Source organism: Dipodomys merriami, unplaced genomic scaffold, assembly GCF_024711535.1.
Source record: "Dipodomys merriami isolate MVZ:Mamm:240054 unplaced genomic scaffold, mDipMer1.0.p SCAF_12, whole genome shotgun sequence".
NCBI lineage: Eukaryota > Metazoa > Chordata > Mammalia > Rodentia > Heteromyidae > Dipodomys > Dipodomys merriami.
Window position 1 is genome coordinate 43,089,933 of NW_027202493.1, and position 14,659 is coordinate 43,104,591.

The 14,659-nt window shown below is 54.2% G+C and overlaps 1 protein-coding gene across 8 annotated transcripts in view; it reads left to right on the forward strand.

The window, feature by feature from the left end:
- The window catches only part of Hmbox1 (homeobox containing 1), a 69,176-nt gene extending 57,975 nt beyond the window's left edge, over nucleotides 1-11,201 (forward strand). For 6 of the 8 annotated variants that reach the window (XM_070016766.1, XM_070016769.1, XM_070016767.1 and 3 more), the window contains one exon: nucleotides 759-11,201. In XM_070016766.1, coding sequence (XP_069872867.1) covers nucleotides 759-896 — 138 coding nt within the window. In that variant the 3' untranslated portion in view covers nucleotides 897-11,201. Of the gene's footprint in view, nucleotides 1-4; nucleotides 95-758 lie in introns of all 8 variants that reach the window. The other 2 variants (XR_011370792.1, XM_070016773.1) reach the window with 2 other exon arrangements.
- The last annotated feature ends 3,458 nt before the right edge of the window (nucleotides 11,202-14,659 follow it).

Below are 14,659 nucleotides of genomic sequence, written 5' to 3' on the forward strand. Positions count from 1 at the left end.
GCAGATGCCCTGAGGGCAGCACATCTCTTGCTTTTTCCCCCAGGGGACTTACCCCTTCCAAAGCCCTGTGATAGCCCCCCTGAGGATGTGACAGGTGAGAAGCACGCCCCCTACTTGTGACTCCATCTTCACTGCTGACATGCATCTGCAGCCCCCCTTGCCTTCTCAGCTTTATTGTCTAACGTGTGGCGCTTGCAGGGGGGGAGACTTGGCACCGCTCTAAATAGATGCTGGCACCTCCTTCACACATCTTCCTCTAGCAGGAGCGTGCCACCCTTCCTCCCCTAGCTACTTATGCAGCCACACTTTGGCCAGAACTAAGAAGTCTTTCTTTTTTCTTACCTGTAAGATGTTGATGCCTGGTCTTACGTTTTGTCTTGTTGTTTCAGTTGAGTGGAAAAATACCATGACTTTAATAACTCATGCTCTAATTGTAAACACCCAAATTATTGATTTTATATTAATCACTGAAGGTGCAATTACTACCAGCAATCTTCTCGATAGAGTGGGTAAAATTCTCAGAGAAAAGGCATTTTGAGTTTTAATTTCTTCGTTAAGTCAGAAAAATGTCAACGGGGAGGCTCTGGACCTATATCCATTCAGTGTCTACTTAAATACAGTTCACCTCTCTCATAAGATGCTCCCAATCAGTTCTTCCACAGATGTTCTGTCTCCCCTTGCCCCTGCATGCCTTTCTGTGAGCTAGAAAATTGTGCTGATCCACTAATAACCTGTGTTTCTTACTTCTGCACATCTAGGACGACAGCACGAGCCATAGTGACCACCAAGACCCCATCTCATTAGCTGTGGAGATGGCAGCCGTCAACCATACTATCTTGGCACTGGCCCGCCAAGGAGCCAGCGAAATCAAGACAGAGGCCCTGGATGATGACTGATCAGGGAGGGTTAAACGTGACAAGTTAACTTAGTTTAGACGTAGCACCTTAGCAGACTTTCCTCGGTCCTTAACATGTGTTCTTACAGTATAACTTGCAGTTTCTTGTATGTCAGGTAGCCGTTAGGGTCTTGTTCTGTGAAGATGGCATGGTGCCCTCAGCCTTTGCATATACTCTCTCAGTATTAAAATCCCAGTAATAATAACCAACCAACCAACCAACCAACCAACCAACCAGACGCCCCTCTCCCAGCCCCGAGGCTAGAAAATCTTGCTGCTCCGTCTTAGCATTCTAAGAAAGTGCTTCCAGGTGTTTAGATAACCCTCAGTCCTCAAATATTAGGCTGTGTGTAAAATCTCGGGTACCTTTAGATTCCTGTAACACTGGTCTGTACCCCCTATTTCTGCCCCAAGACTGACCGGATGCAAGCTGAGGTAGTGGCACAGGATAGACAGACGCCATTTGGGGAGCACTCGCAGAGTGAAGGAGCACCAGAACCCCTCAGCATGGAGTCGCTGATTCAGCTGCAATAAGCCGTGCCTCATAGCCACACCGTGGCTAGACTATACTTCTTTGGGTGCTGTGTTAAGAATGTCAGTGGATACTCTAGCTCAGATTTTGGTGGTTGTTAGCATGACTGACCCAGACGTTCTTTCCTCTCACAAGCTGTGTGACTTGGTAGATAACAATACTGCCTTCTGCCTTTGGGACCATGATTCAAAACAAAATGAAGAGATTAAGTTATAAAAAAAAAAAAAAACAACTAACAAAACCCAGCTTGAGAGCATTGGAAAAAAAAAAAAGTGTGAGCTGAACATGTAATGGATGCTAAGACCAGTTCTTAGAAACACCGTACATTCCATGGTACAGTTAGCAGTGCCTGCCGGGAAAAAGTCCTGGACGGTATCACGGAAGTCGCTTCACCTACTGTCTGTATCCCCTTTCCCTGCTACCAAAAAAAGTCTTTCGAGGATGAAGCTAAGGTCAAAAGTAAGTGGAAGAATAGTCCTTGCACCCAGAGCTGACAGAGACTGTGTAGGGGTTCCTGCCGACTGACGATCGCAGATACAAATGCTCACCAAATTAGGAGCACAAAAGAGCAGGGGACATTGACCACGTACCTTGCGGGTGTGCGGGACACACGGGATGTGATTGCGTGTTGGTCTCTTTTCTCTGTCCTTGGAGAGGTGTGAAAAGCTATATTGCTATAGGCAATTTATTCAACAATTGGAAGCCATATTGATAATGGATGTGGTAATATTTGTAGCGTTTAATCTACTTTAAGTGGCAGTAACTAATGGAATTTTTTTTCCTTGATCGCATATGTAGCACTTTTGTTACTTTTTAAAGATATTTATATTTGATAAATCTTTTTTTCATTTTGAGAACTCAAAATACCAAACAGTGAACTTGCGTTATAAAGCCACCCTGTGATCACCTTGTCATCTCGTAGCAAAATGATGAACTACTCATGCATCAAAGAAAATTACATCTGCTGGCCTTGTATGAAAATGATCTCCTGGCGACCTGATTAAATGACACACTGTCACTGTGGGTAAGAGGAAACAGCCTTCAGGGTAGCGGCGTAGCGTGCGTCCGAAAGAGGCACCACGGCTATGCGTTTCCTGCCTCATCCCATCTCTCCTCCGACGTCTGATGAGGCCTTGTTTCAAGGGGAGCGTGGGGAGACCATTGAGCAGGGCTTCTGTCCTTCTGTCCATTACCTGAAACCATTTGTGCAATGGAGAGAACTTGCCACTTCCTCTCCTTGTTTCCTCTCCTCCCTCACCAACTGTATTTAAGTTTAAAACTATTTGGGGCTCGGGGTGGGGAGGCTGCTGACCCGCCTCAGTTTTTTCCTTTGTTGTTCATAGACTAGTAGCTTCAAATTTTTAGCTGGTCTCACTGCTCTTCCGGCACACGGTGACTCGATTACCCCTTAGCTCTGAATCCTGCTTACGTCAGTGTGGGCAGAGGGTGCCACCTGCCCTGCGCCCGTGACTGTGGACAGATGCAGGCAGGGTCTGGGCTCGCTCCTGTTGGTGGATTTGAGAAGGGGGAATTGTCTTCATTTTTCCCAGCTTCCAAGAGTTAAGTGAAATGGAGCAATCTTTTTCTGTATTACTTGAGTCAATAGATTCAAGAGTAGCATTTGTTAATCTCAGGAATGACACGCTCCCCTTCTCCCCCTACCCATACCCCCTCATATATTCTTTCTTGGCTTTACTTTGTATTTCAATTAGGAAATTGAGTTGCGCTTGTTTCATTTTCTTATATTAGAACTACTGTATCTTTCTGTTTCAGTGGAGTTTTGTCTATTTTACTCTCAGTTGACTCAGAAAGAACAGGAGAGAAAGAAAAAATATATTCTGTGACAAGTCACCTCCATGATTTATTGTAAGGAGATTATTCTAATTGATAGCTTCTTTATGATGAGATTCCTAGTGTCATTTGTTCTGGCTAGAGTTTTTAAAGGAGCAGTCTCAGACTGTTGTAAGACCTTTAACGAAGAAAAAAGGCAGGAGGAGCCTGGGAGTCGTCAGTGCAGACAGGCGGTGCTGCTTGGAGAATGGCACCATACTGAGCCGGGTCGGTAATGGCAGAAAGTCTCTCACCCACATCCTCAGACCTCAGCCTTACTGGGAACTTGTGCTTTTTCACCCACAATAAGAATTTACTTCTTTGGGGTCAAGATTTAAGCCTCCCATTGGTTTTCTCTTTGTCACCAGGTCCAATTCTATGTTGTCCAATACCACATTAGTTTTTGCCATGGGGCGTGGAGTTGCCATATTTGATGTCTTATTCCTTTGGATGGTAAACTTTTTCTTTAAACATTTTCAGGTTTAGGGGTGGTGTTAAACAAGAAACTCTAGCCGGCACTGATGGCTTTTGCCTATAATCCTAGCTACCCGGGAGGCTAAGATCTGAGAAACACAGTTTGAAGCCCCCTGGGCAGGAGAGTCCATGAGACTCGTTTATCTCCAGTTACCCACCAAAAAACCAGAAGAGGGGGGTGTGGCTCAAGTAGTAGAGCACTGGCCTTGAGCACAAAAGCTCAGGGACAGTGTCCAGGCTCTGAGTTCAAGCCCCAGGACAGGCACACCAAAAAAAGAAAAAAGAAACTAAAATTTTCTTATCACTAAAAGGAGAAGAGCCAAACTCTGCAGAACCCACATTCAGTGCTGCTTGCTTGCTGTCCCTGCTCTCGCTTCTGTGTCTACTTCAGGCCCAAACATCAGTCTGAGGCTGTGCCTTCCTAGCCAAGGAAGGGTTTGAAAAGTGCAAGTGCGTTCATGGAGTTTGCTACTTTGCAAAGGTGCCTTGGCGTCCCAGTGGGTAACCTTTCTGAACCTTTAAGAACATTAATTACATAGGACCTTTTAAAGATGGACCATCCCTGGAGACTTCTGCTGGTCTGAATATAACCTTACCAACAGAGGGAAGCCAGGGAGGCCAGGGGAGCACAAAGCAGAACACTCTGACCCGAGACCTGTGCCCTTTGTACAAGGAGACATTTTGGGCTATTTCTACAGAACTTACCATGTTGAATTACCCTATCAGGGAGAAGAGGGAACGTGGCACTGGGAGACAGAAAGCCCCTTTCATCTATCTATTACCCCTGCTCAATAGAGATGACTCCTAAAAAATCCTACTTGAGGAAGCAGCCCATTAATACCAAAGTATGTGAATCCAGTGGTTCGTTCCTGGAAGATTTCTGATTCAGCCACACCCCTGTGTGGTCCAAATGTCTGGACAGACTTTTACCTCAAAGGGGAGGACTCATGAAGGACTTAGCGTCATAATCATTTCCGTGTTTTCCTTGGCCTCTGTCTGTCTAGAAGCTCACTTGGGGAGTCCGGTCACCAGTCACGGAGCAGAGCAATTATCTGTCAGGACTGTGCTGTCCCTCTGCCCCTGACAGCTCTAGGTTTCTCTAAGCTGCGCCACTGCAGCCTTGACACCAGTTGACTGTGCTGAGATTCTGTCTCTCTGGCAGCAGGAAGAGCGGGTGGGTATGGTCCCTCTTTGAATATGAACACTCCATCCCACAAGGGCCAGCTCCGTTCCGCACTGGCCAGCCCCAGCGTGTCTGCGTCACGGAGGGAATTGTCTCCTTTGCACAGCTGGTAAATGTGAACTTCAAGTTCTTACTGTCTCTGGTCTTAAGAAGGATTTGGTTAGAATTAGGGTTCCCGTGTAACTCCTGCCTCTGTTTTAAAACCGCCTTTGTCTTTTCCTCCCCATGAGTTTTCACAACTCCTTAGGCAATAAGCTTTTTGTTTTTTTTTTTTTTTTTTTTGTGGCTGATAATCTCATGCTCAGCGGCACAAGAACCATCCCGAGCTCCTCTGCTGTGCGTCCGTTTCTCTGTTGGTCTCTGTGGCTCAAAACTTAAGCCAGAATAGTAATAGAGTTTGACATTTTGTTGTGGTTATTCGTAATGTTTTACTACTGTATTTATTGTGGCTGTATCAAGGCCAGCCACATCTGTTTATAGCTTTACTGAGCCAGGTTGATTTGTCAAAATTTCCCAAGTGAAGGTCAGGCACTTGGGCCAGTAGTTCTGCTGGTATCTTTGAGGGGGGATGACTGTGGGGCAGGAAGGTACCATTGGGAGAGGGTGGGTGTCACATCACATCATTCCTTCCTTCTCTGTGCTCTTCAAATTACACTACTTACTCAGGATTTGATCATCCGTTGTCAGCCATATTGAATGTGGCAAGTTGAGCTGTCATGCCTGAAAACCTCTTCCCTGCTGCTGGCTTTCCGCAGAGTGTAGCTCACGTCGTCTGGGTACCTGGTCAGCAGTGGTGAGGGAGGAAGGCTCTCCAAGGTGAGCTGTGAAGGGCCGGCTTAGGTTTAGGTATTTCATGGTGACACTGTCAAAGCAGAGGCCTTTTTTTCTTCCTATCACATGGTCTTCTTTACAAACCCTTGGATTCAAGATGCCTCTCACTTGAGAGAGGTTGCCTTATTGCTGTCAGGAGAGCTAACAGACGTACAAAAGGCTGGAGCTGTACCATGCAATAAGTCCATTTTCTGATTGTGGAAACACCTCTCCCAGGTAAGCCGTGCTGGGAAAGGCTTTGGGGGATGCCCGTATTCATACTGAGAGAGAAGCTCTTGGTAGACAACGCGCCCAGAAATGCAGCTGTTTGCGCTGAGAAGCTGCCATCTCTGCTTCAGTATTCTTCCTTAGTGGGGATGAGAAATTGCAGCAAAAAAAGAAAGCGAACAATCTGAAGAGTGCAGCTTCTTGAACTTGAGAGAAGAGGCAGGAGAGAAAAGCGTGAGGAACACCTGTCTGGTAGTTGCTTTGAAACGACAAACGTGCTTGTCCTGTGAGAGTTGCCGAGCTGCTGTGTCCGTCTCCACCCCCCTTTGCCATCTTTTGGTATTGGAGAACTAAGTCTGGTTGATTGCATTCCAGTGAACTCCACAAGTCTTTCTATGTCACTTGTCTCCTCCCCTCGCCGCCCCACGCTCCCTGCCCCACCCCAGGCAGAGGCATGATCGCAGTGGGTCTGCCCCATCTGCACGCAGCCTGGCCATTGCCTAGGGTTTCCCCAGGTGTGGCAGCAGTACCGCCTGAGGCCTGTGGTGGAGCCGTCTGCACCCAGCACTGGGCAGCTCAGCACGCTGGACAAATCCGGGGTGGCCGGCGCCCCTGGCCGCATGTTCCCCCCTCTCTTTTAAATAAGACTGGCTCCGCACAGCCATAATTAACTCACAAATTCCTGCTGGTGTGCTGTGATCAGATGGAGGTTTGGCTGAATCTTTTCCAATTGTAACCATGGTAATTGAGGGGGGTGGCATAGGATGAATATATAAAAATATAACGGCAATTGTTCTGAATGACTGAGTGTCCTCCTGACATGTAATTAGCTGTGTTAGCAGGATGTAGAGTGGCATGGTCATAATTAAGAGGATTTCTGTCCTTTATGTGATTGAAAATAGCAGAGCTCCCATCCCTTGTTCTCTTTTAGCACTAATGCTCCCAAGAACATTTGGAACAGGGATTCGGTAAACTAAAATAATGACATAGTATTCATGTCCTCACAGAGGGGAAGAAAGGATTTGGAGCCGTTTCAGCTCTGAAACGGAAGGCTCTGATGAGTGCCCAGTGTCTGACTTCGAAGTTCTCTGAAACCTTCTCCATCCAGTGCCACCCTGCTCCGCCTTGGGCGGAGACCACAGCGAGACTCCCCGGCCAAGATGGCTCCCCACCCTTACCCCCCTTGCTCACCGCCAAATGCCCTGCTGGCCCTGCCCGCTCCCCTGGGGCTTCAGGGGTTTCCTTTCTGTTCTTGATACTTCTGTGGCCATCATTGTCACAAAGGCTTGGCCAAAGGGAAGTTTACAACGACTTGAATAGAGTCCCCTTCTCAGAGCAGACAACGTGATGGGAATACGCATCAGCCGTCGTCGCTCAGGAGCGAATGGAGTGTGGCACTTGGCATGTTCCAGAGTCACCAGGGCAGAGGGACAAATGTGAGGTGCTCAGTTTCCCGCATCACTCTAGCAGCCAGCGCCTGCTTGTGCTGTTCTGTACCAGTTCTAGTTTCCTGCTCTCCTGCGGCATGTGCTCTGTCTCCTCCCTCCCGCCCTTCTCAAGCATGGGTGCCGCAGGCCCTGTGTGCTCTTGACACTCTCCGTGGGCCCCCGGCTGCCCGTGGCCCGCAGGAGCGCCATCTAGAGGAATGCAGAAATGGCAGCAGGCGCAGTCACCTGGTCTTTCAAGCAGCTTCCTGCACCCTAGTCCACAGCCCTGACCTCTTGCAGGATGCACGCTCCCGGACCGGTGAGTAGCTACGAAAGAAACTGTTGGTTGTCCTTGTAGAGGTCTTTTCCCCACCATTTTGAGACTGAAGTGCCGTTCCAGTTTGTGAGCATGCTGTTCTTGTCTCCATCAGTCATCCTCCCTCTCCCCCCATACCCACAGCACTTAGCAAAAGGGTTTCAAGCCTTGAGATTCCTTCATTTCCGTACCTCCCCGATACCTGGAATGAGATGTGTGGCTGTTGTGCTAGTGGAGGAAGAGGGGTACACAATGTTTCGATCACTGCTTCTCTTCCCCCAGCCTCTCGTGCACACACTACACACCTTCAGTCACTGAGACTGTTTTTCTTGGGATCTGTCTGTTTTTATGATTTGCTGGGTTTATAACATGGTAGGGCATCCCTTGTCTTACTCCCCTAGCTGCGGAAAGGTAACTCTCTAACAAAATATACAATCTGCCTTAAGAGGAGGGATTCTGAGAGCTGGCTAGCTGAGCTAATTTTGTGATTTGTGGGATGAGCTCTGTGCAGCTAGCTGAACGCGCCGACCATCTGCTGAAAGGCACAGGAAACGGCACTGCAGGCGGAACCTTCCGAGGTAATCTTCTGTCTTAAGGATCGAAGTACCAGATGTGCTGGCCCAAGGGCGGGGCTGCTGGCGGAGAGCTGGGGAGACAGCCCTCTCCAGATGTTCCCAGAGGCTACTCTGATTCACAATGCCCTACCCCAGCTGTCCCCACAGCCGGCTTACCAAAATCAGTGAAAAGGCAGTGATTTTAGAATAACACACCAGAAGTAAATGGTGCATATAGGAAGATGCCATCTCAATCATAGTGTACCAAGTGACAAGGGTGCGCCGATGTCGGGGCTGCCTCCTCCGTCCTCAGAGCCCCGGATGCTCCCTGGGCAACGCCAGGCGGCCACTGATGCTGGCTTCTGGCTTCTTTCCTGTTCTCGGGGGTCTCAGTGCAGCGGGCGTGCCGGCCCACTGCCACCTCCAGGCTGAAACCCCTGTGCTGACGAGTCTTCCTCCCTGGGTGGTAATGGGAACTAAGGACCGCTGTTGGTGTGTCAGAGGGTGGAGACCCCTGTGGCCCTTGCTTGTCTGGGAGTGGGAGGGGCCGCAGCCGGGGTGGGGAAGTGTGCTGCGGTGGACCCGGATGGTGCGGCTCTCTGCCCGGCTCTCGGAGCACTCGCTCAGCTCCTGTTACTCCTGGTCTCTTCTGTGCTCGTCTTCTGACATGTTTGTACCCATCTTTCCCACCCACACCGCTGTCTCCTCCGCCCGCCACAGCAGGCCAGGCACGAGCACCAGGGCCGGACACGATTCGTGTCCGCCATCCGGGGCTTCCCTGGCCCCCCAGCAGCCCTCTCTGGAGCGTTAGCGGCAGCTGCGTGGATACACGGAGATTCAGAGCTCGCGGTGTCTGCAGTCCCGGCTGGGCTGGCCCCTGCCTCGCTGTGGCTCCTGTCAGGCTCCGCGGGGGCTGACCTGAAGACTTGACTGAGGTGCTGGGCTTGCCGGCCTCTTTTCTAGGTCTTTCTCTGAAAACCATGAGCGGTTCTTCAGGGCTGAGTTCCGTCACCTCGCGGGCACCTTTGAGGCCCAGAGCAGCCGGCCCCGGCGTGGACTCGAGGCCTGCCGGGTGACGCCCCGGGCGCGCTGGCGCTGGCGCTGGCGCTGGCGTGTGACAGCGGCGGCCCCGCGGTTTCTAGCCCCGTTCCATCCTCCTGAAAACCACCCTGGTTTGGATGGGAAGGGCTGTGCGTGCCTTCCTCTGGTTTTGGTGCTGATCGAGGTCCTGGATCGGGGGGTGGGCGAGGCGCGGTGGCCGCTGGAGCCGGGGTTTGAGTCTGCACCCAGGGCTGTGGCCTCAAGGTGTCGGCCGGCTTGCGGGGCCTGCAGAAGCCTGGCTTTGCGGCACCGGCGCGGCCTGACTGGCGCCCGGAGCCCGGTAAAATCTCCAGGGCCGTGCCTCCCACCTCACCGTTCACGAAGCTGTTACGCTGGAAAACGGAAGGACGCGGCTGGGCCCCTCCGGGGCCTCCCTGGCTGCAAGCCGGCCAGGCCTGCGGGGTGGTGGGCGCGCATGAGCAGTAGGGAGAGGGCGCTGAGCTCAGTGTGGCTGCTCCTAGAACAGAGAAGAACCATGATTGCCTCGAAGCTCAGGTTGATGGCCCTGGAGTGGGTGGCCCCGTTTGTCGTGTCTTAGAATGGGAGGAAAGAAAAACCAAGGTGTCGGCGGGGCTGTGTGTCCAGCATCGGCCATTCCGGCAAAGGGTCTCCACGGCTCTGGCTTCGTCTCGCTTCCCTCTCACCCTAGACAGCGCCCTGCGGCCTCCCGCGGGCGTCCCCTGCCGGAGTGGCCGCGAGCACCTGCGTCACCACACGCAGCCCGGCCGCAAGCCAGGCCGCTGCCCCTCCCAAGACGCTCGGCCTCGCTCCCGCCTCCCCTGGCGGAGCCCACAGCCTTCTCCCGCTCCCGTGGGCTCACCTCCCCGCCCGCGGGGTCGTGTGGGAACGCAGTACCTTGCCAGGATCAATTCTTCTTTATGTTTAAGTGCCTAAGCAAGTTACAGACCTCTGGAGCCGGCCGGGGGCCTGTGCCCGTCCCTCCCGCCCCGCGCCCGCGGCCAGGCCGGCCTGGTCGCTTCCCCACGTTGCTTTTGTTGCTGTGGTGCTGATCCCAGTGCGTAGGGCGTTTGCATCTGCTTCGCGAGGGCGCAGGCGCGGCTGAGCAGGGCCGGGCGGGCGCCTGGGCCGCAGAGCGGGGCTCCGCCTCTGTCAGCGCGCGGACAGTGCGCCCCGATCCACGAGAACGACGCGTGGCCGAGGAGCCCACAGGCTCATTGCAGCCCCGAGCTGGTACCCCACTCTTCTCGTCCTAGATTGTAGGGACCAGGGAGCCTGCGTCCCCGGCCACGTTGGTAGGATGTCGAGCAAACCCAGCATGCATCTTTGAAGACGAGCGCGAGGCACTTGCTGTTAGCAGCATGTCTGACCGGGGGACGCCGCCCGGAGCCTCGGCGGGGTGGGCATTATTCCGTGACGTCCGTGTGGAGGCCGCATCCGCGAGTGGCACGCAGACGGCTTGTGGGTGCATTTAAAGGTTTTGCAGAATGGAACAATCCATACCCAGGCACTTTATTTTAGTAACCCAGCATTTTGTTCAGACAGTGTCATGATCCATACACCGCTTTCACGTGACACGCGTGGGCAGGCGCGCCAGGGCCATTCTGCCCGGGGAGGAGGGCGGCGGCGGGGCAGGGGGGGGGCCGTGTGGACGCGGCGCGGGGCAGCGGGGAGAGGCCGCCCGAGGGCCCGATTCCTCTTCCCTTAGCCGGACTCGAGCTGTCCGTCACGCGTGGGGCGGTGAGGAGGGATGTCCGTGGTTGGGCAGTGTGCAGCGTGCTCTGGCGCGGGTTGTGGGCTGGAGAAGAGGCCAGCGGGCGCGAGTCGGATCTGGCCCCGTGCCTCGGGGCTGGCTGCCGTCCCTGGCGGCTGCCCTGCCCGGGGGGGGGGGGGGGGTGGGGGGGGCGCGGGGCGCGGGGCGGCGCGGTCCTGCCTCGGCTTGTTGTGTGTCTCACTCAGTCTTCGTGTTTCCCTCCGGCGTCTCCCCTGGTTCCTGTCCCCATCTTGTGCACCATGTGTCCCTGAGGGCGAGTCACACCTGTGTCTGAGTCTGCTGTACGGTGTTCAGTCTACCTCAAGGGGTCACCATGGTGAGCTGTCCGCGTGGAATCCTCCCTCACGCACACACTGGAATGTATATCGCCCCGCCCCGCCCCGCCCCGCCCCGCCCTCCTGCAATCACCACAGACTCCTAGTGCAAATTGGATGCTGCTTTAAATGTGAAAACAATTGTTCAAAAGCTATAAAACCTGAATGAAAGCTAAAGCTGAATTTATAAGCCTTGTTGCATATGAGCCAAAAGTGCAAAAAGCTCTATATAATGAACTAACCTGCCACTCGTATAAATATAAATATATATAAATATATTAAATCAGACTGTTCTACAGAATTGTGTATTTGTATTTTTGTGTACGTACAATTTTCTGCTAAGCAGAAGGAGGATGTAGTATAGGCTGCTGTGAGAACAGATTTGGTTGAATCCTGTTTCTTCGTTCCTTATTTTTGTTAGAGCATCCGATGCCGTCTTTGTCTTCTGTGTGCGACACTGTCTGCAAAGCCGCAGTATCCTCTTCCTCAGGGCCGGTCCACAAGAGAACCACGTCAGGGGCGCAGCCAGCCCTCTTGGCCGTGGACGGGGCCGGGCTAGAGTGGCCCCTGACGCCACCCCAGCTCCTGAATGGCACCAAGGGTGGAAAGTGGCTTACACACTTGAGGCTGGGCGTGGCACTCTGGGAAGCAAAAGCCCTTCTAGAAATTACTGACACTGATTCGGTCCCTCCCATAGACGCCCCTCTAGGCCCCTAGGGTGTGACCCCGGAAGCCTCCCGGCCAGGGCGCCCATGGTCCTGCCTGCCACAGCCCCCTGGCGCAGTGGCCATCCCTGAGCGGGCGCCTCCCGGCACCACACTTGCCCTCTCCGAGCCTCTGTCGCTTCGTCACCAGACCTCAGCCCTCCAGCCCCTTCCCTGGAGCATCTCAGAACCCACTCCGCTGGTGCTAAACGAGGGGCTCATGTGGCTGCCAGTAACCAAGAGACCAGAGGCTGGGCCAAGACCAGCTCCAGGTTCCCACCCTCCCCCCCCCCCCCACCCTCGGGACCCGCCCTAGGGAGACCGATACTGCGCCTTCACTGTAGGACTCAGATTATAACGATGTGTGATGACTGTAGCAAGAGGCCCTTGTTTCTGGATGTAAATGGTCAAGGAAGCAAGTGCTCTGTTGTATAAATTAACCTAGTTTCAATGAGTCCAGTATCATTGCATCTCCTACTCTGGATTAGTGCCTTTTGGACAGTAGACTGTTCTGTAATTAAAATGTAGTATACTGCTTTTTTGTACAGTTTTGTTTTAATAAAACTTTTTTTTAATTTGTGTTTATTTTAGTATTGTACCTATTAGAGAATAAAATGTATAACTGAACGAAGGCTGCGGGTTTCATTTGGGAAGGGCCTGGCACTCCGTGCGCGCTGTTCTAAACACCAGTTCCCTTCTGCTTCCTGTTATCTTGTTAAGAAACAGCAGGCAGCGTGCGTGATGGGACGCGGGGCCCTGTGGCAGGTAGGCAGGTGGATGCTGTACTGAGCTCCTGCTTTGCCTCTGTTTCTCGGGATTGGGGAGGCTGGGAGTCACGGGAAATGGGTCGCAGCACTAAGCACCGCTTGGCTAAGCCCATCTAGAGCAGGCGGAGCCCCTGGCCGGCCACGGGACAGGCCTCACAGAGACCCTAAGCCACCCCTGCTCCCAGACTGCGACCAGGGGCTTTTCCCACTCCAGGCCACACCCTCAGCCGCTCTAGCGCCACGGAGCAGCTTCCTGAGACCAGCTTGAACAGCTAGACCCATCAAAGCTGAAGCTGTGCTCTGGTTTTGCTCGCATGGAACTGATGGGGCTGGAGGACGCATGCCCAGCTTCCCTCCCCACCACGGGAGCCACGGGCCTTCCCTCCCCACCACGGGAGCCACGGGCCTTCCCTCCCCACCACGGGAGCCATGGGCCTTCCCTCACCACCACGGGAGCCACGGGCCTTCCCTCCCCACCACGGGAGCCACGGGCCTTCCCTCATCACGGGAGCCACGGGCCTTCCCTCCCCACCACGGGAGCCACGGGCCTTCCCTCACCACGGGCCTTCCCTCCCCACCACGGGAGCCACGGGCCTTCCCTCCCCACCACGGGAGCCACGGGCCTTCCCTCCCCACCACGGGAGCCACGGGCCTTCCCTCCCCACCACGGGAGCCACGGGCCTTCCCTCCCCAGGGAAACCCCTGGGTTTTTTCTGTTGTTGTTTTTTTTAATACAATGGGGGGTGGGAACTTTTTAAAGCTGCCCACACCTGATGGCAGCAGTGGTGGATGCTGGCAGCATGAATGAGATGGGGACGGAAGAGATGTGTCCATCTGCTCCTGAGGCCGTCAGCCGCGCGGCGCACGGGCCTGTCCCCTGGCTGCCCCTCCCCCTCAGCCCAGGCCCCGCGGTGCCGGCTGCGCTCCAGGGTCCCCTGCCACCAAGCCCAGCAGGACGTGTTGCCTCCATTGAACGAATTAGCTGCTCACAGCTAGACCGGAGACAGGTGACTAAGTGAATACACTTGACATCCACAGAGCCCACTCTGGGGTCTGAGCAACTGGGGGGAAAAAAACTCGGATGTAGACATCTCATTGAGTTGCAAGAAAGCAGCTGCTTAAAAGTACGATTTCTCCTCAGAGCGGCATCCATTCCGCCAGATTCCTGCCTCGTTTCGTTCAGCGCCAGAGCCGCTCCCAGCTGTCGCGTGTCTGTCCCTCCTTGGTGGCGCCTATCTCAGAACAAGTCTGCACAAAACCAGGCTGGCTCAGGCGGCCAGGGCTCCCCCACCCTGCCCCACAGCCCCAGTGGGGTTCCTTCACCCCGGCCTGGGCCTGGGCGGAGGAAAGGAGGCGCGGGCTCCCCAGCTCAGTGGCCAGCCCTCCGGGCACGAGCGCACCAGCACCAGCACCAGCCCACAGCCCCCGGCACCCCCAGACCCGTGCCAGCCACGGCCAGAGTCCTCTTCCCTTCCCAAAGCACCTTTCCGGGTGTAGACACAAGTCCTCTGCCCCCCGTCCTGACCTCCATGCGGGTTGAAGCGGATGAAGCCGCCCTTGGTGGGGTGAGCGCCCCTTACCCTAGGCAGGGGCTCTCCCAGGTTCGTGCCAGCTCCTGGCTTCTTCCAGGGCTCCCGGAGCCGGGGCCGGGCGCCGCGAGCCGGGGCCTGGGCCGGGCCTGCCGTCAGTCTGCATCCAGGAGAGCCAAGGCCGGGCGCGGCAGCACAGCCCTGCGCGGAGGCGGCGGCGGGAAAGTGACAGCCGACCCCAGCCAGAGCCCGTCCGGTTTATT